At 50.7% G+C, this 26,033-nt stretch overlaps 1 protein-coding gene across 1 annotated transcript; it reads right to left on the reverse strand.

The window, feature by feature from the left end:
- Nucleotides 1–3,695: 3,695 nt before the first annotated feature.
- On the reverse strand, nt 3,696–25,130 carry NUCB1 (nucleobindin 1). The gene is made up of 13 exons (XM_060130618.1): nt 24,937–25,130; nt 24,415–24,551; nt 21,512–21,619; nt 18,589–18,721; nt 14,296–14,399; nt 11,661–11,846; nt 11,302–11,392; nt 6,249–6,307; nt 5,878–5,970; nt 5,695–5,787; nt 5,188–5,358; nt 4,648–4,744; nt 3,696–4,535 (listed from the first exon to the last, which is right to left on the reverse strand). The coding sequence occupies exons 2-13, from the start codon at nt 24,538–24,540 to the stop codon at nt 4,423–4,425; spliced, it is 1,374 nt and encodes a 457-aa protein (XP_059986601.1). The 5' UTR covers nt 24,541–24,551; nt 24,937–25,130; the 3' UTR covers nt 3,696–4,422.
- Between the last annotated feature and the right edge of the window lie 903 nt (nt 25,131–26,033).

Genomic DNA, 26,033 nt, shown 5'->3' on the forward strand with positions numbered 1-26,033 from the left:
TTATTTTTGGCTGCATTGGGTCTTCGTTGCTGCGTGCGGGCTTTCTCTGGTTGTGGTGAACGGGGGGCTACTCTTCATTGTGGTGCGCGGGCTTCTCATTGCGGTGGCTTCTCTTGTTGCGGAGCGCGGGCTCTAGGCACACGGGCTTGAGTAGTTGTGGCACGCAGGCTCAGCAGTTGTGGCTCACAGGCTCTAGATCGCAGGCTCAGTAGTTGTGGCGCACGGGCTTAGTTGCTCCGCGGCACGTGGGATCTTCCTGGACCAGGGCTCAATCCTGTGTCCCCTGCAGTGGCAGGCGGATTCTTAACCACTGTACTACCAGGGAAGTATTCCCCCCACACACTGTCTTTTAACTGAGATCACACACCAGGTCTCAGATCTTAATGAAGCTCAGGTTCTTTATGTCTCATTGCAGAAAGAATTCAGTGAGAGACAAATTGATAGGTAAGAAGTGGATTTATTTAGAGAGAAACACAGTCCACAGAGTGTGGACCATCTCAGAAGGCGAGAGGCTCCGAAATATGGGGTGATTGGTTTTTATGGGTTGGGTAATTTTATAGGCTAAAGAGTGGGAGGATTATTCCAACTATCTTGGAGAAGGGGTGGAGATTTCCAGGAATTGGGCCATTACCCACTTTTTGGCCTTTTATGGTCAGCCTCGGAACTGTCATGGCACCTGTGGGTGTGTCCTTTAGCATAAGCGAATGTATTACAATGAGCATAGAATGAGGCTCAAGGTCTACTGGAAGTCAAATCTTCTGCCATCTTGGACCTAGTTGGTTCTAACCAGTTTATGTCCTATCCTCAAGGGCTATGTCATTCTTTTAGACGTTGTGCCCTGCCCCCTTCCCTCCTGTTTCAGAGCTGCCAGCCTTCAGACGACAACTACACCATCAGCTGTCCTGGTGCTCATGCCTTCAAACTTGGACTGGAACTAAACATTGGCTCTCCTGGGTCTCCAGTTTGCCAATTCATCCCGAAGATTTTGGGGCATGCCTACTTCCATAATCATGTCTTTCTTCTAGCCTTCTAGCTTGTTGCCCTACCATTCACAACACAGCACTTCCATCTCAGTGTAAGATGGACACACCAATGCCCAACACATCCCTGCACCAGGAAGGGAGAGACTGAAAGGGATGTCATCCTCCTTGCCTTTAAAGCCATATCTCAGACGCTGCAGACATCCCACTGGCCAGAAACCATTTACATGGCAAGAAACTGGTTGCAAGGGAGCCTGGGAAATGTAGTCTTTAGCTGTGCAGCCATATGTCCAGTGAAACTTCCCTATCAGAGGCGAATAATTGTTAAGGGGACATCTAGGCATATCGGCCACACGATCAAATGATTGAAACCAAGCAAGCAGAGGGCTGAATGGTTTCACATTGTGATGATAGCTGAATGATATGTAATGGGACTTGGAATAGGCAAACAATAGAAAACTCATTTAACTGATTTCTAATCTCTCAATGTTCTGAAATTTCTACCAATTTGCTTATGTGCTCAGAGTGAGAGTTATTAGTGTCATAAACCCAATATATCCACCTCCATCTTCTGGAGTGTGGTGGAATTGAACTTCCCAGACTCTCTGTGGTTCATTCAAGTCACATGACTAGTTTTGGCCAATAAATTCTAAGAGATTATGTATGTCATTTTTGTGTCAGAACATTTAAGTACTGGTACAAGAGCTTCCAGGGTGTTCTTCCTTGGCCACACTTGACCGGCAGGACTCCAGATGGTAGTGGCTCTGTCAGCCTGGGTCCCAGACATATACAGCCCAGAACCCTCAGTCAATATATAACACAAGTGAGAAAAAAAACCTTGTTATGCTAAGCTGAGATTTGGGGTTGTTTGTTACTGCAGCATAACCTAACCTATTCTATTATAGAAAAATATGAAAGTTAGATCTTTCCTAGAGCACAGAGTTAACCCTAATTCGTTGGCCAAGCACCCACATATAGCCCCTCTCCAACTGCTTGGAATTTGGGTGGGAATGATCTCCTACCCCTTCCACACAGAGGGGCATATGACCCGGGCTTTGCCAATAAGGCCACTGAAACACTTGTGAACGTTCCTGTTGAAATGACTCTCTATACCTTAATGGAGGCCTGGAGCTTCTGGAGGCCTGACCTCAAAGTGAAGGGCCAATCAGCTAACATCTATAGAGAACCTGCTGTGTGCTGATGTATACCATCCCATTTACTCCTCACCAGAGGGTGGATGGTGTGGTATCTCCCCTTTACTGATGAGGAGACAAAGGCAGAGAGAGGCTAAGGGAGGGTGCAGTTAGGGACACCTCCTACCCATATACTGTTCCCTGCCCAAGGTCACACAGGCTGAGGCAGGCAAACTGTGGATTTGCTCATACACGTCTGCTCCAGGAGCTTGTGGGAAATGTGATCCTGACCGCCCGCCCCCGCACATCCTTCCACCCGATTTATGCTCTAGTGACCCCTTGGATGGTGGGCTCTCTCCAGCTCCCATCAAACCACCACTGCCAAGATCTCTGTGGCGCAGTGGTTGAGAGTCCGCCTGCCAATGCAGGGGACACGGGTTCGTGCCCCGGTCCGGGAAGATCCCACATGCCGCGGAGCGGCTGGGCCCGTGAGCCATGGCCGCTGAGCCTGCGCGTCCGGAGCCTGTGCTCCACAACAGGAGAGGCCACAACAGTGAGAGGCCCGCGTACCGCAAAAAAAAAAAAAAAAAAAAAAAATGTAAAAAGCATCCTGGGTGACTAGAATGGGTTTCCTTAGATATGGGAGTCAAGGACAGGCTCCCAGAGACATAAGTTGTATAGACATATCCATTTAATAGCAACAACAGCTATTACTTGCTAACCTCAAATTTCAGCCCAGAAGCTATGCCACTCATGTGTATTATTATTTTCAGATCCTTCAAAGGATGCTAGAAAGCTGCTACCATTTTATGCCCATTTTCCAGATTGGGTCACTAAGGCCCAGCTCCCAGTTTTCCAAGAGAAGCAGAGAGGCTGTGGCTGTTTGCAAAGGTCATTTTTGTTGAGGTTCAGCAGGGGAGAAGGGCGGGCGTGGCACATGTACCTTCCCAGGAAACTTCCTTGGACATTCCAGGGTCTGGGAATATGTATTGTTAATGAGCATCCCAGATAATTTTTTATCACTGGGGCCTCCTTCACATTTCTTCCTCTCTTTGGACACTAAACTAGACCTGTCTCATGCCCAGTGACATGTTGGTAAACAGGCTCTGGGGGGGGGGGTGGGAAGAGGCTCTGGTTTGTAGCCTCTGCCAATTTCCTTTGTCAGCTGTTAGTGCAGACAGGTGTGACATCCAGAGCAGCTGCAGCTCTTTGGGACAAGAGGAGTACAGCCCCCACACCTCCCACAGCAGGGCTAGGAGATGGGAGAACCTGGTTCCCTGAAGGCTGTGGAGTCACCCTACCTTGGGACTTCTTGTTTTGGGCAATAATACATTTTTCTTTATTGTTTAAGCCTAGGTTTGGGTTTTCTGTCCTTGTGGCTGAAGGGATCCTACTGAAGGTGCATGTGTGTGTGTGCGTGTGCGTAGGCAGCGGACCCATCAGGAGAGGACAAAGATGCCAGGACAGAGCCTCTCAGAAATGATGCTTGAATTGATTCTTAAAGAACGAGGAGGACTTTGGCAGGTGAAACATGGCTGAAGTTTCAGAAGGAAAAGGATTTACAAAGAAACAGACGCATGGATTTGTTCCAGGAAGTGTATTTGGTTGGAACCAGAGTACAGAGCAGGGCAGGGAGCCACGTGAGATAAGGCCAGAAAGGATGAGGGGCTGGAACCTGATCCTGGGGTGGAGTCAGCTCTGTGACCCTTCTGGGGTTGTGTGGGGAAGGGGCTAGGGGCCAAGACGTCAGGGCTCCTGGTATGAGAGGTGATCAGCTATGCTGAGGACTCTTCTGGCCCTCACACCCAGCCGTGGGGGAGACACTGTTTTTGAGGCATCGCTGGTCCCACAAAAGGTAGAGAAAGGTCTTAAGGGACCACCCAAGCCCCATAAACCAACAGAAGCTGGGCCCAGAGCAGCAGGCAGGATTCCAGTAGCTGTGGGGATGCAGGATTCCAGAGTGGCCACAACCTGGGCATTGAGGCCCAAAGCAACTAGAAAGGCAGGCATGGAGCAGACCATTTTGGGAGGGAGGGGGCTTCCCTAAGGTAGGCTGAGCCAGTGAGCACTTGACTGGACAAGCGAAGGCAGGTCCCTCGGAGGGGGACAGAAAGAAGGGACCACAGACTGGAAGGCTGTGGAAGCTGAGGCAGCAGATACATGGCTCGGGCAGCAATACGGAAAGTGCCCTGTCCCCGCATCCCACCCCACCTAGCAGGCCACAGGTGTTGCCAGGCCCCAAAGAAGGTTGATTGTGACACCTCATCCCCCCCCATCAGCTTCAGTAGGAACCCGGCATCCCAGAAGGATCACAGGTGCTGTGACTCCAGCTGGGGCAGCTTGGAGGTCTGTTCTGGAACTTTCTTTTCTGAAGGATCCACATCCTTCTGGTCACCAGCTGGAGCTGGGACAGGTGCATCATCTGGAAATGGAGGAAGAAAATGGTAGCACTAGACTACCAGCCCCTCCTCTCTCAGACCCAGGAGTCTGGGCCCCCAGCTCCTTCCCTGCCCCCTGGGCCCAGGGGCCAGCACCTGTGTCTGGGTGGAACTTGAGCTGTCCCTCGGGGCCGGGTGCTGGGTTGTTGTGGACTTGCTGCTGCTGTTTCCTCTGTTCCATTTGCAGAACGGCCTGCAGGGGGTGGGGGAGATCACAGAGGCGAGAGGGTATGATGTTGAGTCTCCATGGCAACCTGCTAAGTGGTCATGGACCAGTCCCTTCTCCATGGGCCTCAGTTTTTCTCCCTCATTGAGAGTTGGGCTTAATACTAGTTAAAGATCCAGTTCTCCCTCCCTGGTCATGGCTTGGGTCACACCTTGGGACAGGGAAGCCTCCTCCTCCCTCCTCAGCCTTTCCCCTCTCTCCTGCTTACAACCTCACTGCCCTTATCCAACATGGCAGCCACAGAGCAGCCAGGGATGGGGACAACGTCTGCCCTTACTCAAGATGGCAGCTGCTACCCGAGGATCTACCAGTGATTAACACAGTGGCTGTAAGCCTTCCGCACTTCTGGACACACTAGGACAAGGGCCTCCAGGGGCTCAGAGGATGGACCCCCTTCCCTGGCCAGTCACCTGCTGCAGCTCTCTCTTCTGGGCCTCCAGGCGGCCCTGGGAGCGACCCAGAGCCTCAGTTTCCTGGCTGAGGCGCTGGGCCTTGGCATTGAGCTCTGCCTCCCGGGCAGCCAGCTCCTCCTCAAAGCGCCTCAGCTCGTCCTCCGTGTAGGCAGGGTGCATCTCCACTGTCTGCCGGGGTGAGGACAGGGGCCATCAGCAGGGGGGCTCGAGCCCCGGCCCCGCTAATGGAGGAGGTTCAGGGAAGGCTGGGAGGCCTCGGCCATGCGTGTGGATGGAGAGACCTGAGTGGGAGGTGGGAAGGGAGATAAAGACCCAGAGTGGAGCAGTGGGAGAACAGGGACCCAGAGAGGGGGAGACAACGACCCAGGAGGTTGGGGGGACAGAGAGCTGGGGGGCTTGGAGGTCAGAGACCCAGAGAGAAAGAGAAGTGGCCAGAGACCCCAAAAGAAGGGTTAGGTCTGGGAGAGAGAGACACAGGATCCAGAGTATCTTCCGTGTCCTCACCTCCCAGCCCTCCCCGGTGTCCCCGAACTCCTTCCTCTGCGTGGATACAAGGAACTCCTCCAGGGTCACGAGGCGGTCCTGGTTGGTGTCCACCTGGGGAGCCAGGTAAGGGTAAGCAACAGAGCTGGACCTCCCTCCACCCCTACCCCCGCCCTCACCCACGGCCCGGGGCCCTCCTCTCACATTCTTCATCACGTGCTCCCGCATGCGCAGCCGCTCCTCCTCCATCTCCCGCATGTCATCTTCCTCATTCTTGGGGTCATACACCTTCTCCAGCTGCAGGGTCAAGCAAAAAGCAGGATGTACTGAGAGGTCCAGGGCAAGCTCCTTCCCAGGCTACCCAACCTCTTAACACACACAGACAACTTCAACTCCCATCAGTCCTTGGGACACCCTGCCACTCCTGGCAGCATCTTTTTGCCTCAGGGGCTGCCGGGAGTTGTAGTTTTCCCCTGAACGCACATCCAGGGGGACCTGAGGGGAGTACTAGGATCCCGAGGGGACACGTTGCTGACCTGGGCATCCTCTGCGCCCATGACTTCCAAGATACTCACCTCCTTGGTGAAGAGGGCCTCCAGCTCCTGCTCATCCAGGACACCATCACTGTTGATATCTGAGGAAGAGACAACAAGGTGTCTTGGGGGACTGAAGACGGAGTGGGTCAAGTTCCTAAGTGACCTGTTGGAGAAGGAATTCTGGGCTGATGCGAGGTCTGTTCTCAGCGGATAGGTAACAACGGGTCTCTGACAGTAGGATGGTGGCCTTCAGGCTTCAGTGCCCCATTGGCCCGTTGCTAAGACAGCCCTTTCCCTACCAGGGTCCTGAGACTCCATTGGGACCATTCTTGGGCCCATTGTCATGCAGAATGACTTGATCTCTAGCTCCCAGTGACCTGGGCACAGGATCAGCCCTTTGCCCAGGATACAGGGGTGTCAGGGACTTCTCCCAGAGAACCAGCCCAGGGCTGACTCTGATCACCAAAGAATCCTCTCCCTGACAATCAGGCTCCTCCGCCACATGCACCTTGCCCACTGCCTTCGCCTCCTCTGCTCACTCAGATCAGCACCCGCACTGGTCCCAGGGAGGCGGCCAGGAACCCTGACCTTGCAAATCCAATGGTTAAGCTTCAGCCTGCACCTTACTTGACTTTCTGCCTTTGGCTCTCAGAACATCACCCTCTCCTCTCCAGCTGCCCTTATTTTCCTTCACTGGCCCTGTCCTCTTCCTGACCTCTATGGGTGGTGTAGGGGACAGGGGACAATGACTTCTTCCCTATCAAATATTCAGATGTGTCCAATATGGTTGCCACTAACCACATGGGCTGTTTAAATAAAATTAAAATTTCAGTTTATCAGTCCTACTTGCTACATGGCAAGCACTCAATAGCCACATATGGCTGGTGGCCGCCATACTGGGCAGCAGAGAACATCATTACAGAAACAGTTCTACTGGCAAGACTTCCTTAGATGGGTTCCTCCAGTCCCTCATCTTTAATGCCATCCGCAAGCTGCCTCCACACCTGAATACCCAACTGCCTACTCTCCATCTCCACATAAATGTCTAATAGACACCTCTAGCTTGACATGGACAGACCCAGTTCCCAATCTTCCCTGACAAACATGCTTGCCCTTCTCTCTCCATCCTTCCAGTTGCTCAGGCCAAATACCTCGGAGTCACCCTTGACTCTCTTGTTCCATTACAATCCTCATCAAGTCCATCCTCAAGTCCTACTTGTCCTCAAGTCCATCCTTGTCCATCCTTGTCCTACTTGTCCTCAAGTCCATCCTCAAGTCCAGCTTGACCTTCAAGACAAATCCAGAATACGACCACTCTTCCCTACTTCCACGGTCCAGTCACCAGCATCTCAGGCCTCCTAACTAGGGTCCTGGCTTTGGCCCTGGCCCCTACAGCCTGTCCTCAACACAGCACCTAGACGGATCCTGCCAACCCTTAAAGCAGATGGGGTCAGTTCCTCTGCTCAAAATCCTTTTGCTGTGTCTCACCCAAGACAGAATAAAATCCAAATTCCTTACCCTTAGGGTGGCTGTTACCTCCCTAGCAGTCTTTATCATTCTTCTTTTTTGTTTTTGGCTGCGTTTGTGGGATCTTAGTTCCCTGAGCAGAGATTGGACCCGCGCCCTCGGCAGTGAAAGCGCAGAGTGCTAACCACTGGACCGCCAGGAAATTCCTTTTTTTTTTACACTTAACAATGGTTAAATTGGTAATTTTTTTAAAAAAATAGATTTATTTATTTATTTATTTTTGGCTGCGTTGGGTCTTTGTTGCTGTGCGCGGGCTTTCCCTAGTTGTGGCGAGCGGGGGCTACTCTTTGTTGCGGTGTGTGGGCTTCTCATTGTGGTGGCTTCTCTTGTTGCGGAACACGGGCTCTAGGCGCGCGGGCTTCAGTAGTTGTGGCTCACGGGCTCTAGAGCACAGGCTCAGTAGTTGTGGCGCACGGGCTTAGTTGCTCCGCAGCACGTGGGATCTTCCGGGACCAGGGCTCAAACCTGTGTCCCCTGCATTGGCAGGCAGACTCTTAACCACTGCGCCACCAGGGAAGTCCAGTAATTTTTATCTATGAGTTTTTTTTTTGGAGTATAGTTGCTTTACACTATTGTGTTAGTTTCTACTGTACAGCAAAGCGAACCAGCTATACGTATACATATATCCCCTCTTTTTTGGATTTCCTTCCCATTTAGGTCACCACAGAGCACTGAGTAGAGTTCCCTGTGCTGTACAGTAGGTTCTCATTAGTTACCTATTTTATACATAGTATCAATAGTGTATAGATGTCAATCCCAATCTCCCAATTCACCCCACGCCCCCCAGGAATTCCCTTTCTTATCATTCTTCTCTTCAAGCATTCGGCTCCAGTGACCTTGGAAACCCACCAAGTTCATTCTCCCCTGCATGTGCTTGCTATGCCCCCCATCTAGACAAATATCTTCGAGGCTCACCCCCTCACTTCACTGAGGTCTTGGTTCAAATGTCATCTCTCTTGAGCGGTGCTGTCCAATCCAGCGGCCACTAGCCACATGGGGGCAAATGAAATTTAAATGAGTAACAATCGAATACAAGGAAAGATTCATTTTCTTGACATTATGCTAAGTGAAATAAGCCAGTCATAAAAAAGACAAATACTCTACAATTCCACTTATATGAGGTAGCTAGAAGAGTCAAATTCATAGACAAAAGAGAATAGAAGTTACGAGGGGATGTGTGAGGGGTCATGGGGAGCTGATGATTAATACAGAGTTTCAGTTTTGTAAGGATGAAAAGACTGCTGCACAATAATGTGAGTATGCTTAACACTATTGATATGTACACTTAAAAATGGCTAAGATGGTAGATTTTATGTCAAGTGTATTTTACCACAATTACAAATTTTAAAAACTTTAATTGATCAGGGGCTTCCCTGGTGGTACAGCCATTAAGAATCTGCCTGCCAATGCAGGGGACATGGGTTCGAGCCCTGGTCTGGGAAGATCCCACATGCTGCGGAGCAACTAAGCCCGTGCGCCACAACTACTGAGCCCGCGTGCTACAACTACTGAAGCCCACACGTCTAGAGCCCGTGCTCCGCAACAAGAGAAGCCACCGCTGTGAGAAGTCCGCTCACTGCAACATAGAGTAGCCCCTGCTCAATGCAGCTAGAGAAAGTGCGCACGCAGAAATGAAGACCCAACGCAGCCAAAAATAAATAAATTTAATAAATTAAAAAACTTTTTGATTGATTAAAATTCAATTTCTTAGTTGTAAAACCCACATTTCAAGTGCTTAATTAATAATAATAGCCACATGGGAACTAATAAGAACCTACTGTATAGCACAGGGAACTCTACTCAATACTCTATAATGACCTATATGGGAAAAAAATCTAAAAAAGACTGGATATATGTATATGCATAACTGATTCACTTTGCTGTATAGCAGAAACTAACACAACACTGTAAATCAACTATACTCCAATAAAAATTAATTAAAATGGGGACTTCCCTGGTGGCGCAGTGTATAAGACTCCACACTCCCAGTGCAGGGGGCCCAGGGTTTGATCCCTGGTCAGGGAACTAGATCCCACGTGCATGCTGCAACTAAGAGTTTGCATGCCACAACTAAGGAGCCTGCCTGCTGCAGCTAAGACCCGGAGCAACCAAATAAATAAATAAAATATTAAAAAAAAAAAATTAAAATGAAAGAACAAATGATGCTGGGTTAATAAATTGCCTCATTCGTTTAAAAAAAAAAAACGGACTTCCCTGGCGGTCCACTGGTTAGGACTCCGCGCTTCCACTGCAGGGGGCACAGGTTCGATCCCTGGTCAGGGAACTAAGATCCCACATGCCGTGCAGTGCAGCCAAAAGAGAAAAAGAAAATAAAGCCAAATGGGGCTGGTGGCTGCTGTATTGGACAACACAGCTGCAGAACACTTCCATCAGCATAGGAAGTTCTACCGGACAGTGCTGGTCTAGCAAAAATCTTTCCAGACCAGGCTATCTAAAATCATCATTCTAGACCTTTAATCCCACTGTCCTCCTTTCCATGGTAATGTGACTACCTGATCATCTACTATAGAATCTACTTCACTGATTCTAAGATGCACTTTTTTTCTCCCCATATTTTATCATCCATAAAATTGGGAGGCATCTTATCATCGATGATGTGTTAGTTTAATGGGCAGTTTATGTAAAATTCAAGTGTTCATCTTATGTTCCAGTGGTCACTTAGATTCGCTGAACTACAGAACTATCTGTTTGCCTGATCACTGGTTCTGTGATGCCAGGGGGACTTTCTTTTGTTCACAGCTGTACACACAGGGTCTCCGTGAAGCTTGGTCCTTAGAGGTCTCTTTGTAAACATTTGCTGAATGAATGAATCAGACCCTGCTAAGCTCTGGTGACAGGCTATAGCATTTGGTTCGGGTTCCTGGGCACACCTGAGGGGACCTGGCAAAAAGTGGTATCAGGGGAATTCCCTGGTGATCCAGTGGTTAGGACTCCGCACTTTCACTGCCAAGGGCCCCGGTTCGGTCCCTGGTCGGGGAACTAAGCTCCCGCAAGCCGCACGGTGCAAAAAAAAAAAAGTAGTGACATCAGGAGATAAGATCCAGATGCAGAGCAAAACGCCTGGCGTTTGGAGATTGGAATTAGAGGCTGGACATAGAGGTGATGTTTCCAGACAGGAAGAAAATGAAGGGGACCATGCCCCTGCATCACCATGGAGAAGGGGCTTCCCGGGTCCCTGGAGGCCTGGTTACTAGGGAGCAGCCCCTGCTTAGCGATAGAGCCCCCAGAAGCGACCGGGGCTTCTGGGCTGCCATGGGAGGGGGGCCCAGGCCTAGACAAGCCTGGTTTGCTCAGTTAGGGATACCAGTCAGTCCTTAGAACCCAGAGGCCTGGTGTATCCCAGAAAAAAGGACGAGCTCTTCCATGGAACATCCTATTCCCAACAACAGGGAGGGACAGGGCCTTCTAGACCACCAGGGGAGAGGGGCTCAGACCTCTTTGGCCTCCCTAAGCCCCGTGAGTTAGGGAGACCCCTTCTTAGCATTCAGGCCCCAGAAAGGTCAGAGCCTCAGCGTTAGCCTGGGTCTTGGGACTCCCTCCTTACCATGCAGTATGAAGAAGGTCTTGGGGTTAAACCTGTTGGGGTCCAATCCATCCAGTTCCTCCCACACCTCCTTCAACTGGGCTTGGCTGCCCTGTGGAAGGGAGAGCCAGGGGCTCATGAGCAAGAGGTCTGGGTCCCATAGGATAAAGCTAGAGAACCCTTTACCCCCATCCCTCAAATGTCATTCCCCTCAAGCAATAAAACTACAACTCCCAGCAGCCCCTGGAGGTAGCTGGGTACATTAAAAGGGGCCTTTTGCCTCAAGCTCTGCTGGGAGTTGTAGTTTTTCAGCTACTTTCTTGTGGCGCTTGGAAAGTTGGACATGGTTGTCGGGGGTAGGCATGAATGGGGGTCCTTACAGGCACATTGACTTTGGGGTGTTCTCGGTGCCGGCGCTGTTGCTCTTCCAGCTTCCTCTCTGCCTCCTTTCGCTGCTCCTCTCCCAGGGTCTCCAGATAACGGCGTCTTTCGTGTTCCTTGAGCATCTCATAGCGCTTGAACTCTTCATGATGGGCTGCATCGTACTGGGCAAGGTCCCGGGTGGCCTGGGGAAAGGCAGACGGTCACTCTCACCTCACTTCTATGCCCAGCCCCTAATTCCAAACTCCGAATGCCAGACCTTTGGCTCTGAACCTGGCCCAACTTCCACGTGTGCTGGGTCTTATGTCCCGATGTCACTTTTGTCCCATAATACATAGCCTTCTCTCTTTGGTCAAAAGACGAGGATGGTTACACAATAGCAACTTTAACTCACTTCTTTTAAGTCCTCCACAATCTCAAGATCTTGGAGGAATGAATAATAAGGAACAGCACATGAGGTGACTTAATATGGAAAGCAGTACAGCTAGGGAGTAAACAACATGAGGTCTCTAATTGTTCTGACCAGGGTTCAAATCTAGGCTCTGCCATGTGAACAAATCCTGCTAGCTCTGTGACCTTGGGCAAGTTACTCATTCTCTCTGTGCCTCAGTTTCTGCCTCTGGAAAATGGTGATAACAATACTATACTGGGTTGTATAGGGTCCCCCCAGAATTCATGTGCACCCAGAACCTCAGAATGTGACTTTACTTGGAAACAGGATCTTTGCAGATGTAATTAGTTAAGATGAGGTCCTGCTGGATTAGGGTGGCCCCCAATTCTAATGACTAGTGTCTTTACAAGAAGGCTACAGAGAAGACACAGAGAGACACAGGGAGAATGCCACGTGATGGTGGAGGCAGAGACTGGAGTGATGTGTCTACAAGCCAAGGAATGCTGGCAACCCCCAGAAGCTGGAAGAGGCAAGAAGCAGATGCCTCTAAGGAAACCTTGGTTTTGGTCCAGTGATACCGATTTTCAACTACTGGCCTCCAGAACTGTAAGAGGATAGCTTTCTGTTGTCTTAAGTCACTGAGTCTGTGGTAATTTGTTATATGGCAGCAAGAGAAAACCAATACAGCTGTTGTGTGGGGAACAGACGGAGGTTCTCAACCTGGGGTGACTGCGGTCCCCAGGGGACAGCAATTAATGTTTGAAGATATTGTTGGTTGTCACAACTAGGGGAGGTCTACTGGAATCTAGTGGGTAGAGGCCAGGGATGCTGCTAAACATCACACAATGCACAAATAACCCCCAGAGCAAAGAATTATCCAGCCCCAAGTGTCAAGAGTGCCGAGTTGAGAAACCCTGCTGTTGAGTGTGGAAGGCAGAAGCAAGGAGCCCATCTCTGGGGTTGAGACCAGGAGAATGACAGAGCGGCTGCAGGAAAGCGGACAGTTTCTGGAATGTTCTGGAAATAAGCGGCAGAACCGTCTCTCGGGGACGAAGGTCAGGCATGGACTCAACCAAATGGCTGCTATTATCTTCATGGCCACTAGATGGAGCTCCAGTCAGCCAGAAAAGCAGGCTGAGGCTCAAGTCAGGCAGAGAGGTAGGTTCTATCCTGGGGGTGCTGGGGAGCTACAGAAGGGATGTGAGCAGGGAAGAGGCAGGGGCAGACCTGAGCATCCCGTGCCACTCCCCAGCCCCGAACTTGGCCTTCCCCACAAGGCAGGGTTGTAGATCCTACTTCTCACATGAAGACTACGTTTGTTCCTGTGCTGCTCTAACAAATTATTTTTTATTGTGGCTTAACACACACTCATCATCTTAACAGCATGGAGGCCAGGGTCTGAAATCAGTTTCACTGGGCTGCAATTACAGTGTTGGCAGAGATGTGCTCCTTCCGGAGACTCTAGGAGAGAACCCCCTTCTTTGCCTTTTCCAGTTTCTAGAGCTGTATACGTGCCTGTGGCCCCTTCCTCCATCTTCAAAGTCAGCAGCAGAGCCACCTTGCTTTGGTCGTCACACTGTCGCCCTCTACTGTAGTCAGATCTCCCTCAGCTTCCCTCTTTTTAAATTTTATGTTATGTTATGTTATGTTATTTATTAATTGCTTTGGCCGTACCACCTGGCTTACGGGATCTCAGTTCCCCAACCAGGGATTGAACCTGGGCCTTGGCAGCGAAAGCCCAGAATCCTAACCACTAGGCCACCAGGGAACTCCCTGCATCCCTCTTACAAGGACCCTTGTGATGACACTTAGGGTCCACCTGGATAACCCAGGCTCATCCCCCCCATCGCAAGCTCCTCAGCTTAATCACAACTGCAAAGTCTGTTTGGCCACATCAGGTCACAGAGTCAGAGGTTCCGCAGACAGCATGTGACGGCTTTTGAGGGGCTATTATTCTGCCTACAGCAAGGACACAGAGGGAATTCCTGCCCCCAGTCATAGGAGAGGGATTTGAATCCAGATGTGAGTGGAGCCAACCTCCCGACCCCGACACACACGCACACAGCTCCGCTTTCCTGTAGAGAATCTGGGGAAGGTTTTTAGGCACAACCAGCCCTTCTGCAGCCGCTAGCCTCAGAGAACACCAGGCAGGGGTGAGTGGGCTCACATCCCAGCGTCTGCTCCCTTCTCCCCCTCTACAAAGCTTCCCTCAGTCCTCTGCCCCCAGGTTCCCCTCAACCTACTGTCTGGATCAGCAGCTCCAGGTCCCGGGCCTCGAATGTGTGCTGATTCTGAGGGTCCAGGTGTTCAAACTGCTTCAGGAGGCTCAGGTGATCCAACTGTACATCTGGATGAGAGGGGAAGACGGGGTGGTGGTGGGGTGAACAACTCATGGAACGTTCTTTCTTTCAAAATCCCTATCCTGCGGGAATTCCCTGGAAGTCCAGTGGTTAGGACTCAGCGCTTCCACTGCCGGGGGCCCTGTTCGATCCCTGGTTGGGAAACTAAGATCCCACAAGCCACATAGCACAGCAAAAAAACAAACAAAAATCAAACAAACAAAAACTATCCTGGGCTGGATGTACTCTAAAGGAGATCACAGAAGGCACAGGAGAAGCCCACAGAGGATGGCTTGAATGAGCCTGGAGCAATCAGGGAGGGCTTCCTGGACGAGGTGATGCCACAACTGAGTCTGATGCTGAAAATAATAATAACCATGATGATAACCAACATGTATCAAACATGTACTATGTGCCAGGCCCTGCTCTAAATATATTAATGCATTTACTTTTCACAAAAATCTCACATAGGTTCTGTGATTATCCCATTTTATGGATGTGAAAACTGAGGCCCAGAGAGGGGAAGTGACGTCTAGGTCACCATCTAGGAAGAGGCAGAGTGAGGATTAGTTGGGCTCCAGAGCACATGACACTTAATTCTGTTATGGGTTGAATTGCGTGCCCCCCAATTCACAGAGAGGTTGATAGCCCCCAGTATCTCAGAATGTGACCTTATTTGGAGAGCGGGGCTTTACAGAGGTGATCAAGTTAAGATGAGGTCATGAGGATGAGCCCTAATCCCATATGACAGGAGTCCTTATAAAAAGAGAAAATTTGGACACAGAGACACACACAGAGGGAAGACAATGTGAGTAGACATGGCGGGGGCGGGGGGGGGGTAGTGGCCATCTCCAAATCAAAGAGAAAGACCCAGAACAGATTCTCCCGCACAGCCCTCGGAAGGAACCACCCCCTGCTCACACCTTGATTTTTGACTTATGGCTTCCAGAACTGTGAGACAATCAATGCCTATTGTTTAAGCCACCCGGTCTGTAGTACTTTGTTACAGAAGCCCTAGCAAAGTAATGCAGCCTCCTTGTATGAGAGTTTCCCGGCAGAGAGGGAGAGAGCAGGACACACTTGGCACCCACTCATCCACTGGACACACATCCTGAGAGGCCTCCTGGGGGCCCCCATGTGAATCAGACCTGGGCCTGCACCTCCAGTGGCTCCTGGGCTGGTGGGGGTGAAAGGCACACACACAGGCAGCTGGAATCCAGGTGACTCAGGCTGTAGTGGCGGCAGCTCTGGGCCTGGGTGAGCCCAGAGGAGGGACAGACCCAGGAGACAGGCACAGATCAAGTCTCATAATTCGTTATTCATGCCACAGATACGTGTTGAGCCATACTCTGGGCCCGACCCTGTGCCTAGCACTGTGGACACAGCAGGAAACAGATGGTGACGGCATCTGTCCCTTGGAGCACCCGGTCAAGATGGAGAACAGGTGAGTAAGGGACAAACACACGACCACAAAGGACTCACACAAATGGAGGACTCTTCACAAAGGACGGTCAGGGCAGGACGAGGGAGGCGACATCTGGGCTGAGACCAAAGCTCCACTGGCCATGCCAAGAGCCCCGAGAAAGAATGTCACAGGCAAAAGTCCCATGGTGAGAAAGATGTGTTACCCTCCGTACTAAAAATGCTGATGCCAGAGGGTCGGGTGAGAGGGCACACATGTGAAGGGAGGGGCTAGGACGGGCGTGGCAGGGCTCAGCTTGGCCTCCAACTAGCAAGGAGTGTGGACTTGATCCTGAGGGCACTGGGGAGCCATGGCTGGTTCTGAGCACAGGAGGGACAGGATTTGAACTGGGTGCTGTGATAGGCTGAATAAACCCCCCCCCCCAAGATGTCCACATCTGAATCGCTGGAACCTATGAATATGTGATCTCATGGGGCAAAAGGGACTTTGCAGATGTGACCAAATTAAGGATATTGAGATGGGGAGATGATCCTGGATTAACTGGAGAAGGGGGCTAAATGTAATCCTTGTAAGAGGGAAGCAGCGGGAGATCTGACTACAGAAGAATGCCGTGTGATGACTGGAGAAAAACGCTACGCTGCTGGATTTGAAGAGGTTCCCAGCCTAGGAATGAAGATTTGGAAGCTGGAAAAGGCAAGGAAACAGATTCCCCCCCATAGCACCTCCAGAACTAACAGAGCCCTGCTGACACCTTGATTTTGGCCCAGTGAAACGGATTTTGGATTTCTGATCTCCAAAAGGTAAAGAGAATAAATGTGTGTTGTTTTAAGCCACTAAGTTGTTGCTGATTTGTTACAGTGGCCACAGGAAATGAATCCAGATATTAACAGGATTCTGTTAAGAACGGCTGTTCTACAGGAAATAGGGGGAAAAGCAAGGGCGGCGGCAGGGTGCCCAGGGAGGAGGAGACTGCGCTGATCCACGTGGGACCCAGTGACAGCAATGGACGTGGAGAGAAGTAATCAGATTCTGGAGATTCCTGAGTTGTTAAAGGGACAAAAGTTGAAGTACATAGCTTAGCGTATGGGATGTAATAAGCAACCAACTGATGGGAGGGATTTTTTCTCATTCATGACAAGGGAACATCCAGTTTACCAGAGATCAAGTCAGACTCCGAAACTGTAGTAATTAAAACAGCAAGACAGAGAAGGCATGGATGGTTATGCAGAAGGAGGCCGGAGACCATGCCCGTCTGGTCACCTTAGAGCCCCAGCACCCTGCTCAGTGCCTGGCACAGAGTAGAACTCAAGACATATTTGATCAATGGATAAGAGGCATCAGATAGGAATGAAAACAAAGCTCAGCTCTCTTACTGACCCTTAACACCATCTACCAACGTTCAGGGTCCCCATCTGTAACACAGGAGCCTCAAGGGGGTCAGGAGATGAAAGAAGAAGCTGGAGGTAAATCTCAGTAAAATGGGATTGTTCTTACACTTAGTGACGAGCCAAAAGGTGCCCCAGGAGTACCAGAATATCCCACAAAGCTACAATGAGTAAAACAGCATGGTTCATTGTAGCCAATGGATGCAAACAACGCATATCCATCAATGGATGAATGGACAAACTAAATATGGTAGATCCAGACAAGGGAATATTACTTGGCCCTAAAAAGGAATAAAGCAGTGATGCATGCTACAGTATGGATGAACCTTGAAAATATTACACTAGAAGAACCCAGACACAAAAGATCACTTATCGTATGATTCCATCTATACAAAATGTCCATAACAGGCAAATTTATAGAGACAGAAAGTAGGTTGCCAGGGGTGCGGTGGGGAATAGAGGGGTGATAGTTACATGGTCTAGTGATTCTTTTTGGAGTGATAAAGGTGTTCTAAAATTGATGATGGTTGCACATACCTGTGAATATACTAATCACTGAACTGTACACTTCAAATGGGTAAATTGTTTGGTATATGAATCATATCTCAATAAAGTCATTTAAAAGAAATAGCATGGTCCAGACACATGCTCCAAGAAACTGTATCTAGGAATGTTAGAAATAAGATGGGATCTTGGAATTTAAATCCACTCAAATCTCCCTCTTCCAGGTACATTTTTCTTTCTTTTCTTTCTTTGTTTTTCTTTTTTAGCCATACAATTAGACTATAAAATATAGCCTCACATATAAATGCCAGGAAATTAGAATCATTCTAGTGGGGGAGAGAAAGAATAAGTAAGCAATGAAAAGTACAGTGTAACCTGTTGAACTTCCTGACTTTGATCACTGTACTATAGTATTGTAGGAGAACATTGTTGTTCTAAGAAAAATCACACTGAAATATTGAGGCATAAAGGAATACGGTGTCTGCAAGGAACTCACAAATGTGAACTACAGATAAATGGAGCAAACGTTAACAATTACAGAATCTGGGCTAAGGGTATTTGAGAGCTTTTGGTAGTATTCTTGCAACTTTTCTGTAAGTTTGAAGTGACATCAAAATTTTAAATGACCCTGATTTGTTAAAATAAAAATTAAAAACACATCAAAAACCACCCAAGCAACTAAAATTACTAACATCTCCCGAGTAATGTTAATAGTAGCTTGTGCTAGGAAGAAAACTCGATCAATCTTCCAGGCAGATTTTACAGGGGTGGAGAGAATGACGCCCCAGTTGGCTCCACCTGCCAAAATCACCTGGAGGCCGGGGAGGGAGGCTGCCCCATGACCTCCAACATCGCCAGCTCCACCCACCCCACCGGCCTGCTTACTGGGCTCCTGCTGGGCGTCCATCTTGGCCTTGAGCAGCATCCGCAGCCTTGACACCTCCTGCCGCTTGAGTTCATCCAGTTTGGTGCGGACATGGTGGCTGACGAAGTCCAGCTCCCGGCTCAGCTTCCCGCTCTGCCCGGGAGAGAGGGGACACAAACCAGGCTGCCCTCTCTGGAGCCTTCTAAGAGCTTTCTGATGCCTCCTGGGGTTCCCCAGAGGCCCCGAGACAAGATTCCAGCCCCTTAGCCTGGCACTGGAGGCCCTTCTTATTTCCCGTCACTCATCAGATCACACTCATGGCTCACGTCTCTTTCCCACTTCTAGGCCTTTACACATGCTGGTCCCTCTGCCTGGGATTCTCCCTGTCACTGCTTTCCAAGCCTAACCAGGTCCTTACAGTCCTTCAAAACTCAAAGCATACTGCAGAGCACAGGGAACTCTATTCAATGTCCTGTGATGAACCATAATGGAAAAGAATATGAAAAAGAATACATATATGTATAACTGAGTCACCTTGCTGTACAGAAGAAATTAACACAACATTGTAAACCAACTGTATCTCAATAAAATTAAAACAAACAAGCAAAATAAACTCAAAGCAGACGGCACCTCCCTTGGAAGAATCCCCAACCCCCTTGACGCCACCACATACACACACACACACACACACACACACACACACACACACACACACACACTCTCTCTCTCTCTCTCTCTCTCTCTCTCTCTCTCTCTCTCTCTCTCTCTCACACACACACGTGCTGAGCAGGGTGCCTTCTCTAAGTTACCTCTATCATCACTTTGGATTATGTCTGTTTCTCAATTGTGCTGACCCCACCCCTCTCCTTCTCACAGTCCCCCACCCCCGTGGCTCCCCAATGCCCACAGGACCGAATCCCTGGGCCTAACACTGAAGATCCTGCAAGATCCTGCATCTGCCCATGCCTACCCCTCCTCCCTGCCGTCCCCGCTCCAGCCCCATCCCTCTGTCTTTATGCCAGTTATAAGGAGCCAGCAGCAGACAGCTGAAGGTACCAGAACGCTTCACTGGTACACACAGTTCTACTGTTGAAAACTTGCCCTTCCCCCCTCCCCCCCCCCCGTTTCAACTTTTATACCAGACACTCCCACTCAGAATTCAAACCTCACTCGGGAGAATCCATTCCCTAGAAGCTTTCTCTCACTGTCAGACGGACTGGATCCCTCCTCCGGCCACCCCAGCACCCTGCACTGTCTCAGATGGCTTTCTCAGCCACTCGTTTGGGTCTCTCCAGCCTGCAGGGGGCGTGGCCTTTGCAGAGGCAGCAGGACAAAGGGACCGCAGTGCCAGTCATGTTAACCTCAACCAGTCAGGCACCTACGATGAGTCAAGTCCTGCACTGGACTCACTGAGTCCGTCCTCTAATCCTGCCCACAACCCCATTTTATAGATGAACAAACTGAGGTTCAGGAGGAGAAGCCCCTGGCCCAAGCTTCCTCAGACAGTGAGGACAGGAGGCCAGTTTCCAGCCTGGTGACACAGGTGGCGTCATGTCTCCCCAGAGTGAGAGTCCTGGGGCCTGGGTTCAAATCCCAGTCCTGGCACCACTGCACTGCGTGACCCCACACTGTTTCCCTACTCTGGACCTCAAAAATGGGGCTGAGATTATCACCACCAGTAACAAGGACAACTGACATTTACTGAAGGCTGATGACAGGCTGGACCAAAGCCTCAAAGTGGGGATTATCCCTGATTCACACAACCCCACCCCCATCTCCCCACAACAGAAAGTGCTGCATGAGCCTCCCCGTTTTCTGAGAAGGAAACCAAGGCACAGAGGGGTGTGACCACTTGCGCAGAAGAGCACGAGGTGGAGCTGGGATTGGAACCTGCCACCGTCCCACTCCAGAACCTGCCTGCCTACGTGGCCACTGTTTCTGATGTCATTTCCCACTTGTATGACCTTGGACAAGCTGGGTGGCCTATAGGGCCTCCGTTTCCTCAGCTGGGCAGTGGGATGGGCTGGGCTCAGCAGTCTCTAGTTATGCCCGTCCATTGTCGGGGGCCAGGTGGATGGGGATGGACAAGAGCCCAAGGAATGCTGGGAGGTTTTGGGGAGAGCGGGGCTGCCCTCCCCCCATCAGTCCCAGGCCCTGGGGCCTCCTTTGGCCCAAGGTGTTTGGAGAACTCGGGGTGGATCCCCCAGGTGGGATGTTCCAACATGCACCTGAACGGGGAGGGGAGTCTAGCTGGGGTGGGGTGGTGTTGTCTCCTCATGGCGTGTGTGTGTGTGTGTGTGTGTGTCAGCATCCTTTCCGAGGAACACTGCTTGGGGGATGGGGTGGGATGTGGGCTCCAGGCTCAGTCAGTCCAGGGATTGAGACCCAGGCCTCCAGGAAGGACAAGCCCTGCTACCAGGGCCTCAGTGTTCACCTCTGTAAAATGAGGAGAATCACAGCTCCTCTAGAGGTCTAACATGAGAGTTAGAGATGATGTGAGTGATGACAGCATCTCCCGTGTTTTGAATTCTTCCTGTGTAAAGAGCACTGTGCTGAGAACTCACAGAACCAGCCCTCAAATTGCGCTTACTGAGAATGGCCACTGTGCACATCCATGCCTTTTACACGTCTTACCTCGGACAGGCCTATGATGCAGGTTCTATTATTACCCCATTTTACAGATGGGGAAACTGAGGCACAGTGAAGGGAGGCCACACAGCTGGTAGAGCTGATACTGGGAGGCATGTACCATCCACATCCACACTTAACCACACATTCTGTCTTCCCCAGATCCCTTCCCAGCTATGTGACCCCGAGAAGTGAATTCTCCCGAGTCTCAGTTTTGTGATGGCTGGAAGGTTCCCCTTTAGGGAACCTGGTTCGTCCTGGAATTCTGCCCTCTGAGCATGCATGCCCTCCCAGTGTGCTCGCACCCAGCCGCACCTTGATGTCCTCAGCATTGGCGGCCTGCAGCTTTTCCCGGAAGTGCCCGTCTGTCTCCAGCACGTTGATGACTTCCTGGAGGTACCGGTGGTAGTACAGGCCTGTGTCCTAGGGCAACAAGAATGAACATAGTAGCCTCAGCCCTTGTCCCTCTCTGTTTCTTCCCTGCAGGTAGGACCCAGGCTCTGCTCCCCTGGGCACCTGCTGAGGGGCCCAGAGATCAGCCCCCAACCCTGAGCGGGAGGCCTGCCCCATGGGGTAAAGGCTCTAGAGCCAGCAGACCCTGGTTGCTCCGTCACCCCAGGCAAATTGCCTGATCCTCCGGGCCACAGCTCTTACTTCTTCCCAGGTCTGTCTGTAGTGGAGATGAAATTAAAATCACAAGGGTAAACACCCAGCTCAACACTGCCCATAGAGTGGACACACTGGTATTTGTTGGAAAGCAGTGAAACATACATTCGTTCATTCAACAAGCGTGCAGCGAGCCCCTACCATGTGCCAGGCACTGTTCTATGGGGCACAGCAAGTGAACAAGACAGACAAAAATCCCTGGGCTCCTGGCCCTGCCACGTGTAGCTGGCTGGCACTTTCCTCTTCCTGGGCCTCGCTCTTCCATTTGTAAAATAGGCAATAAATTTCTTACCTCTCAGAGCTGTGGTGAAAAGTAAGAGATAAAAAGCCTGGCACCACGGTAAGGCTTTAGAAGATACTCAGTCTACTACAGCTATCATTACATTTTTTTTTTTTTTTTTTTTTTTTTTGCGGTACGCGGGCCTCTCACTGTTGTGGCCTCTCCCATTGCGGAGCACAGGCTCCGGACGTGCAGGCTCAACAGCCATGGCTCAAGGGCCCAGCCGCTCTGCGGCACGTGGGATCTTCCGGGACCGGGGCACGAACCCGTGTCCACTGCATCGGCAGGGAAGCCCGCTATCATTACATTTGCTGAGGAACACACCATAGGTGATAAATGGGAGCCGATCACCCAGCTATGGCACTGTGGGTGTACTAATCTCCTATTGCTGCTGTAACAAAGTATCACAAACTTAAGTGGCTTAGAGTAATAAAAAATTATTCTCTTAGAGTTCTGGAGGTCAGAAGCCCAAGATGGTTCAGCAGAGCTGAGCTTATGTTGGAGACTTTAGGGAACAATCTGCTTTCTTCCCTTTTCCAGCTTGTAGAGGCTGCCTACACTCCTGGGCTTGTGGCCTTGCATCACTCTGACCTCTGCTTACATCATCACATCGCTTCTGACCCTGACTTTCTTGTCTGGCTCTTATATGGAACCCTTGTGATTACATTGGGCTCACCTGGATAAGCCAGGATAATTTCTCCACCTAACTCAATCATACCTGCAAACACTCTTTTGCCATATATTCACAGGTTCTGGGGATTAGGGCATGGACATCTTTGGGGGCCATCATTCAGCCAAACACAGTGGGCTGGAATCCCAAATCTGCCAATTACTAGCTATGTGACCTTGTTCGGACTGCTAGGATGCCTAGTTAAATTTAAATTTCAGATAAAACAATGAATAACTTGCAGTATATTATACTAATGGTTATTCGTTGTTTATCTGAAACCCACTCAATTTTAACTGAGTGTCCTGTGTCTTTATTTGCTAAGTCTGGCAATCTTAGTCCTTGGGCAAGTTACTTAACGTCTCTGTGCCTCAGTTTCCGCACCTGTAAAGTAAGGCTAGTGAGTACCCACCTCATAGGGACTGTTGTGAGGATTAGAGCAGTTAATATCTTTAAATATTTAACTCAGCACTTAGTAAGAGCTGTCAACGTTATTATGATTGTTGTTATCGACATTTATAACACTCTAGTAGCCTCAGAATAAAGAAAGTCTCCACCATGGCCCACAAGGCCCCGTGGGATCTCCCCCTGTTCCTTCTCTGACCTCATCTCCCCCTCACTCACTCTGTTTCAGCCACACTGGCCTCCTGTAAGTCCTTCTACTCACTATGCTCTCCTCCACCACACAGCCTTTGCCCAGGCATTTCCTTTTGCCTGGAATATTCTTCCCTGCACTTCAGATCTTAGCTCAAATGACCCTTCCTTCCTCCCTGACCATCACCCCTGGTGTCCATTCTCAGAGGGCCCTGCCATTTGTCTTCCCAGCAAACTAAGCTGGTCTGTGGGGGCAGGGGGCTTGCTCTAGCACTGTGCCTGGCTCCTAGAAGATGCTCAAGAAATGTGTGGAATGAATGAAAGGCAAGGGGACTCAAGCTGCCCTTCTGTGTCTGCAAAGATTTCACGGAGCAAAGGCCTCACTTGCTGGGTGGGGACCTGTCATACAGGAGCATGGGATGATTTGTTCCAGAGACAGTGGTGTGTCCATTCCTAGTGGGAGCTGTAGGATTCGGGCCACAAATCAGGGCACTGGCCTTGAGGATCTTTCCAAGTTCCAAATTCCCTAAGACCAAAGGTTTCATAGTGTTCGATAAACACAAGTTGGAATAAATGAGCAGTTACCGTGCCCTATCATAATTTAAACTACAACTCCCATGAGCTCCATGATGTGAGGACACCCCAGTTAACTAACACCACCTGCTCAAGATGCTACTGGGAAATGTAGTTTTTTATTTGAGTCCTTCTCGAGGGGAGGGCGTCTTAAAAGAGCGGAGAGGTTTAGGTGGGGCGGGGGGGGGGGTGATGCAGATTTTTCATCTAAAATCTGACCTGATTTTCCATATCTCAAAGTCAGGGGCTTAGAAATCTCTCTCTCTTTCTCTCTCTCTCACACACACACACCCGCCCCCAAGTTTTTCACCACGTCAAAGCCCTGGGACGGCAAAGAATGGCAGGCAGACTCCAAGCCGCATCCGTAGCCAGCCAGGGGGCACGGGAATTGTAGTACCACTGCAAACACCTGGCTGGCGAGCAGGGCACGCCACTCACGGGGCTTTCGGTCGCGGGATTCTCCTCCTTGGGCGCCCCCCGCTCCAGGGGCACGGTCAGAATAGCGCGCAGCAGCAGCAGAAGTGACAGGAGAAGGAGGGCTGCACGGGGCCCAGCGGGAGGCATGGCGGCGTGGTCTGTGGGGGCGGAGAGGTGGAATAAGTCTGTCCCAAGCCGCCTTCTCCCCTGGACCCAGGAGTCTGGACTCCCGGCGCCGCTCCCTGCCCCCTTCCAAGAATCAAGACGCAAAGCGTCTCGTTTCCCGGGAGCCAGGATTCCGAGCCTCCAGCCTTTCCTTCCTCAGACCCAGGAGTCCTGGCTTCCAGCACCCTCTTCGCTTAGACTAGGATTCCGGGATCTCGACCCCCTCTTTCCCCAGGCCCAAAGGTCCAGGGCCCCAGCCTCCTCTTTTCCCAGGATCTGGAGGTACTGGTGTCCTCCGAGACTCAGTTTTCCAGCCCTCTGGTGCCCCGCTTCCCTTCTCCCCAGGACCCAAGAGTCCAGGACCCTCCAGCCCCTTACCTCTCCTTCACCGCAGAGGGCGTTTTCCTGGGCTAGGACCTCCGGTGTGGTCTCTGCGATTTCCCCCCTAGGCCACGCCCACTTTCCCCGCAGAGGATCCGCTCTCAGCAGCCTGATTGGTCCGCGCTGGCTCCAGGTTTCGGGCCCCTGTCTAGCGGCCCCGCCCCTTGTCGAAGTCGCTGGCCTTTTCTCGAAAGCCGAGCCTCCTTTCTCGGAAGCCCTACCTTTTGACGCCACATACACTGCTTTTTAGGCGAAAGAACGGAGACTTTCAAAGAGAACTACAACTCCCTGTTGGGCCAGGGGAAAATGAGTCAGCTTCCGCGGGCATCTTGGCCTCTTCGCCTCATGGGAGTTGTAGTTTTCCCATTTGTTTTCTCTCCTAGAAGTGGCTGTAAATTACAGATCGGTAGTAGTTGGCACAGGTCACGTTATAAGTTTATTATATAAGAGAGAGGTGTAGAGCGAGCCTGCGATGCGGCCTCTGTCAGGTCCCTTTAAGGAACACCTGCATGCTCTTCCAATTCAGAACCCCTGGAGCAGGGTTGCCTGGCTACAGCAGAGGCCAGGGGTCATTGCTTTGTTGGAAGTGGAACGTGGGGAGCCAGGAGGGAGGGGATTAGGGCAGGTCCCAGTGGGAATCCCCCCTCCCTCTAAGCCCTCTTTTTCCCCCCTGCTTACTTCCCAGAGACCCAGAGATTATGTCACTGGTTCCCAAAGATAGGGTCAGGTACGTTTAGAAATTGGCCAGAGAGGCAAAGAACTGAGGTGGGAATGTGAAAAGCCTCTCCAGGCACGAGAGGAGGAAAGGGAGTCTCCAGGATCCTAGGGAGGTGGGTGCTGGGGGTCTAGAATCACTGGGGATGGGGTGTTTGGGGTCCAGAGTCCTGAGTTCTCATGTCTGGGTGAAGGAGAGAGGTAGGTATTTGGGGAAGAGAGAGCTGGACTCCTGGGCTCCTGATAGTGACGAAAGCTGGAAACAGGCTGCTGGGTCCCTAGCAAGTGTTGGTGCTGGAATTTGGGCTGCCTGGGCCAGGGGAAAATTTAAAGCTTAAGATCAGGTGTTGAAGGGAAGAGTCCATTGGGATGTTGGGTCT

This window comes from Lagenorhynchus albirostris, chromosome 19, assembly GCF_949774975.1.
Source record: "Lagenorhynchus albirostris chromosome 19, mLagAlb1.1, whole genome shotgun sequence".
Taxonomy (NCBI): Eukaryota; Metazoa; Chordata; class Mammalia; order Artiodactyla; family Delphinidae; genus Lagenorhynchus; species Lagenorhynchus albirostris.

Coding starts and splice junctions, on each gene's coding strand:
- NUCB1 (XM_060130618.1), bottom strand. CDS start 24,540: ATGCCTCCCGCTGGGCCCCGTGCAGCCCTCCTTCTCCTGTCACTTCTG. Junction 21,620..24,414: donor ATCCCGCGACCGAAAGCCCC/GTGAGTGGCGTG, acceptor TTGTTGCCCTAG/GACACAGGCCTGTACTACCA. Junction 5,359..5,694: donor ACACCGGGGAGGGCTGGGAG/GTGAGGACACGG, acceptor TCACCCCGGCAG/ACAGTGGAGATGCACCCTGC.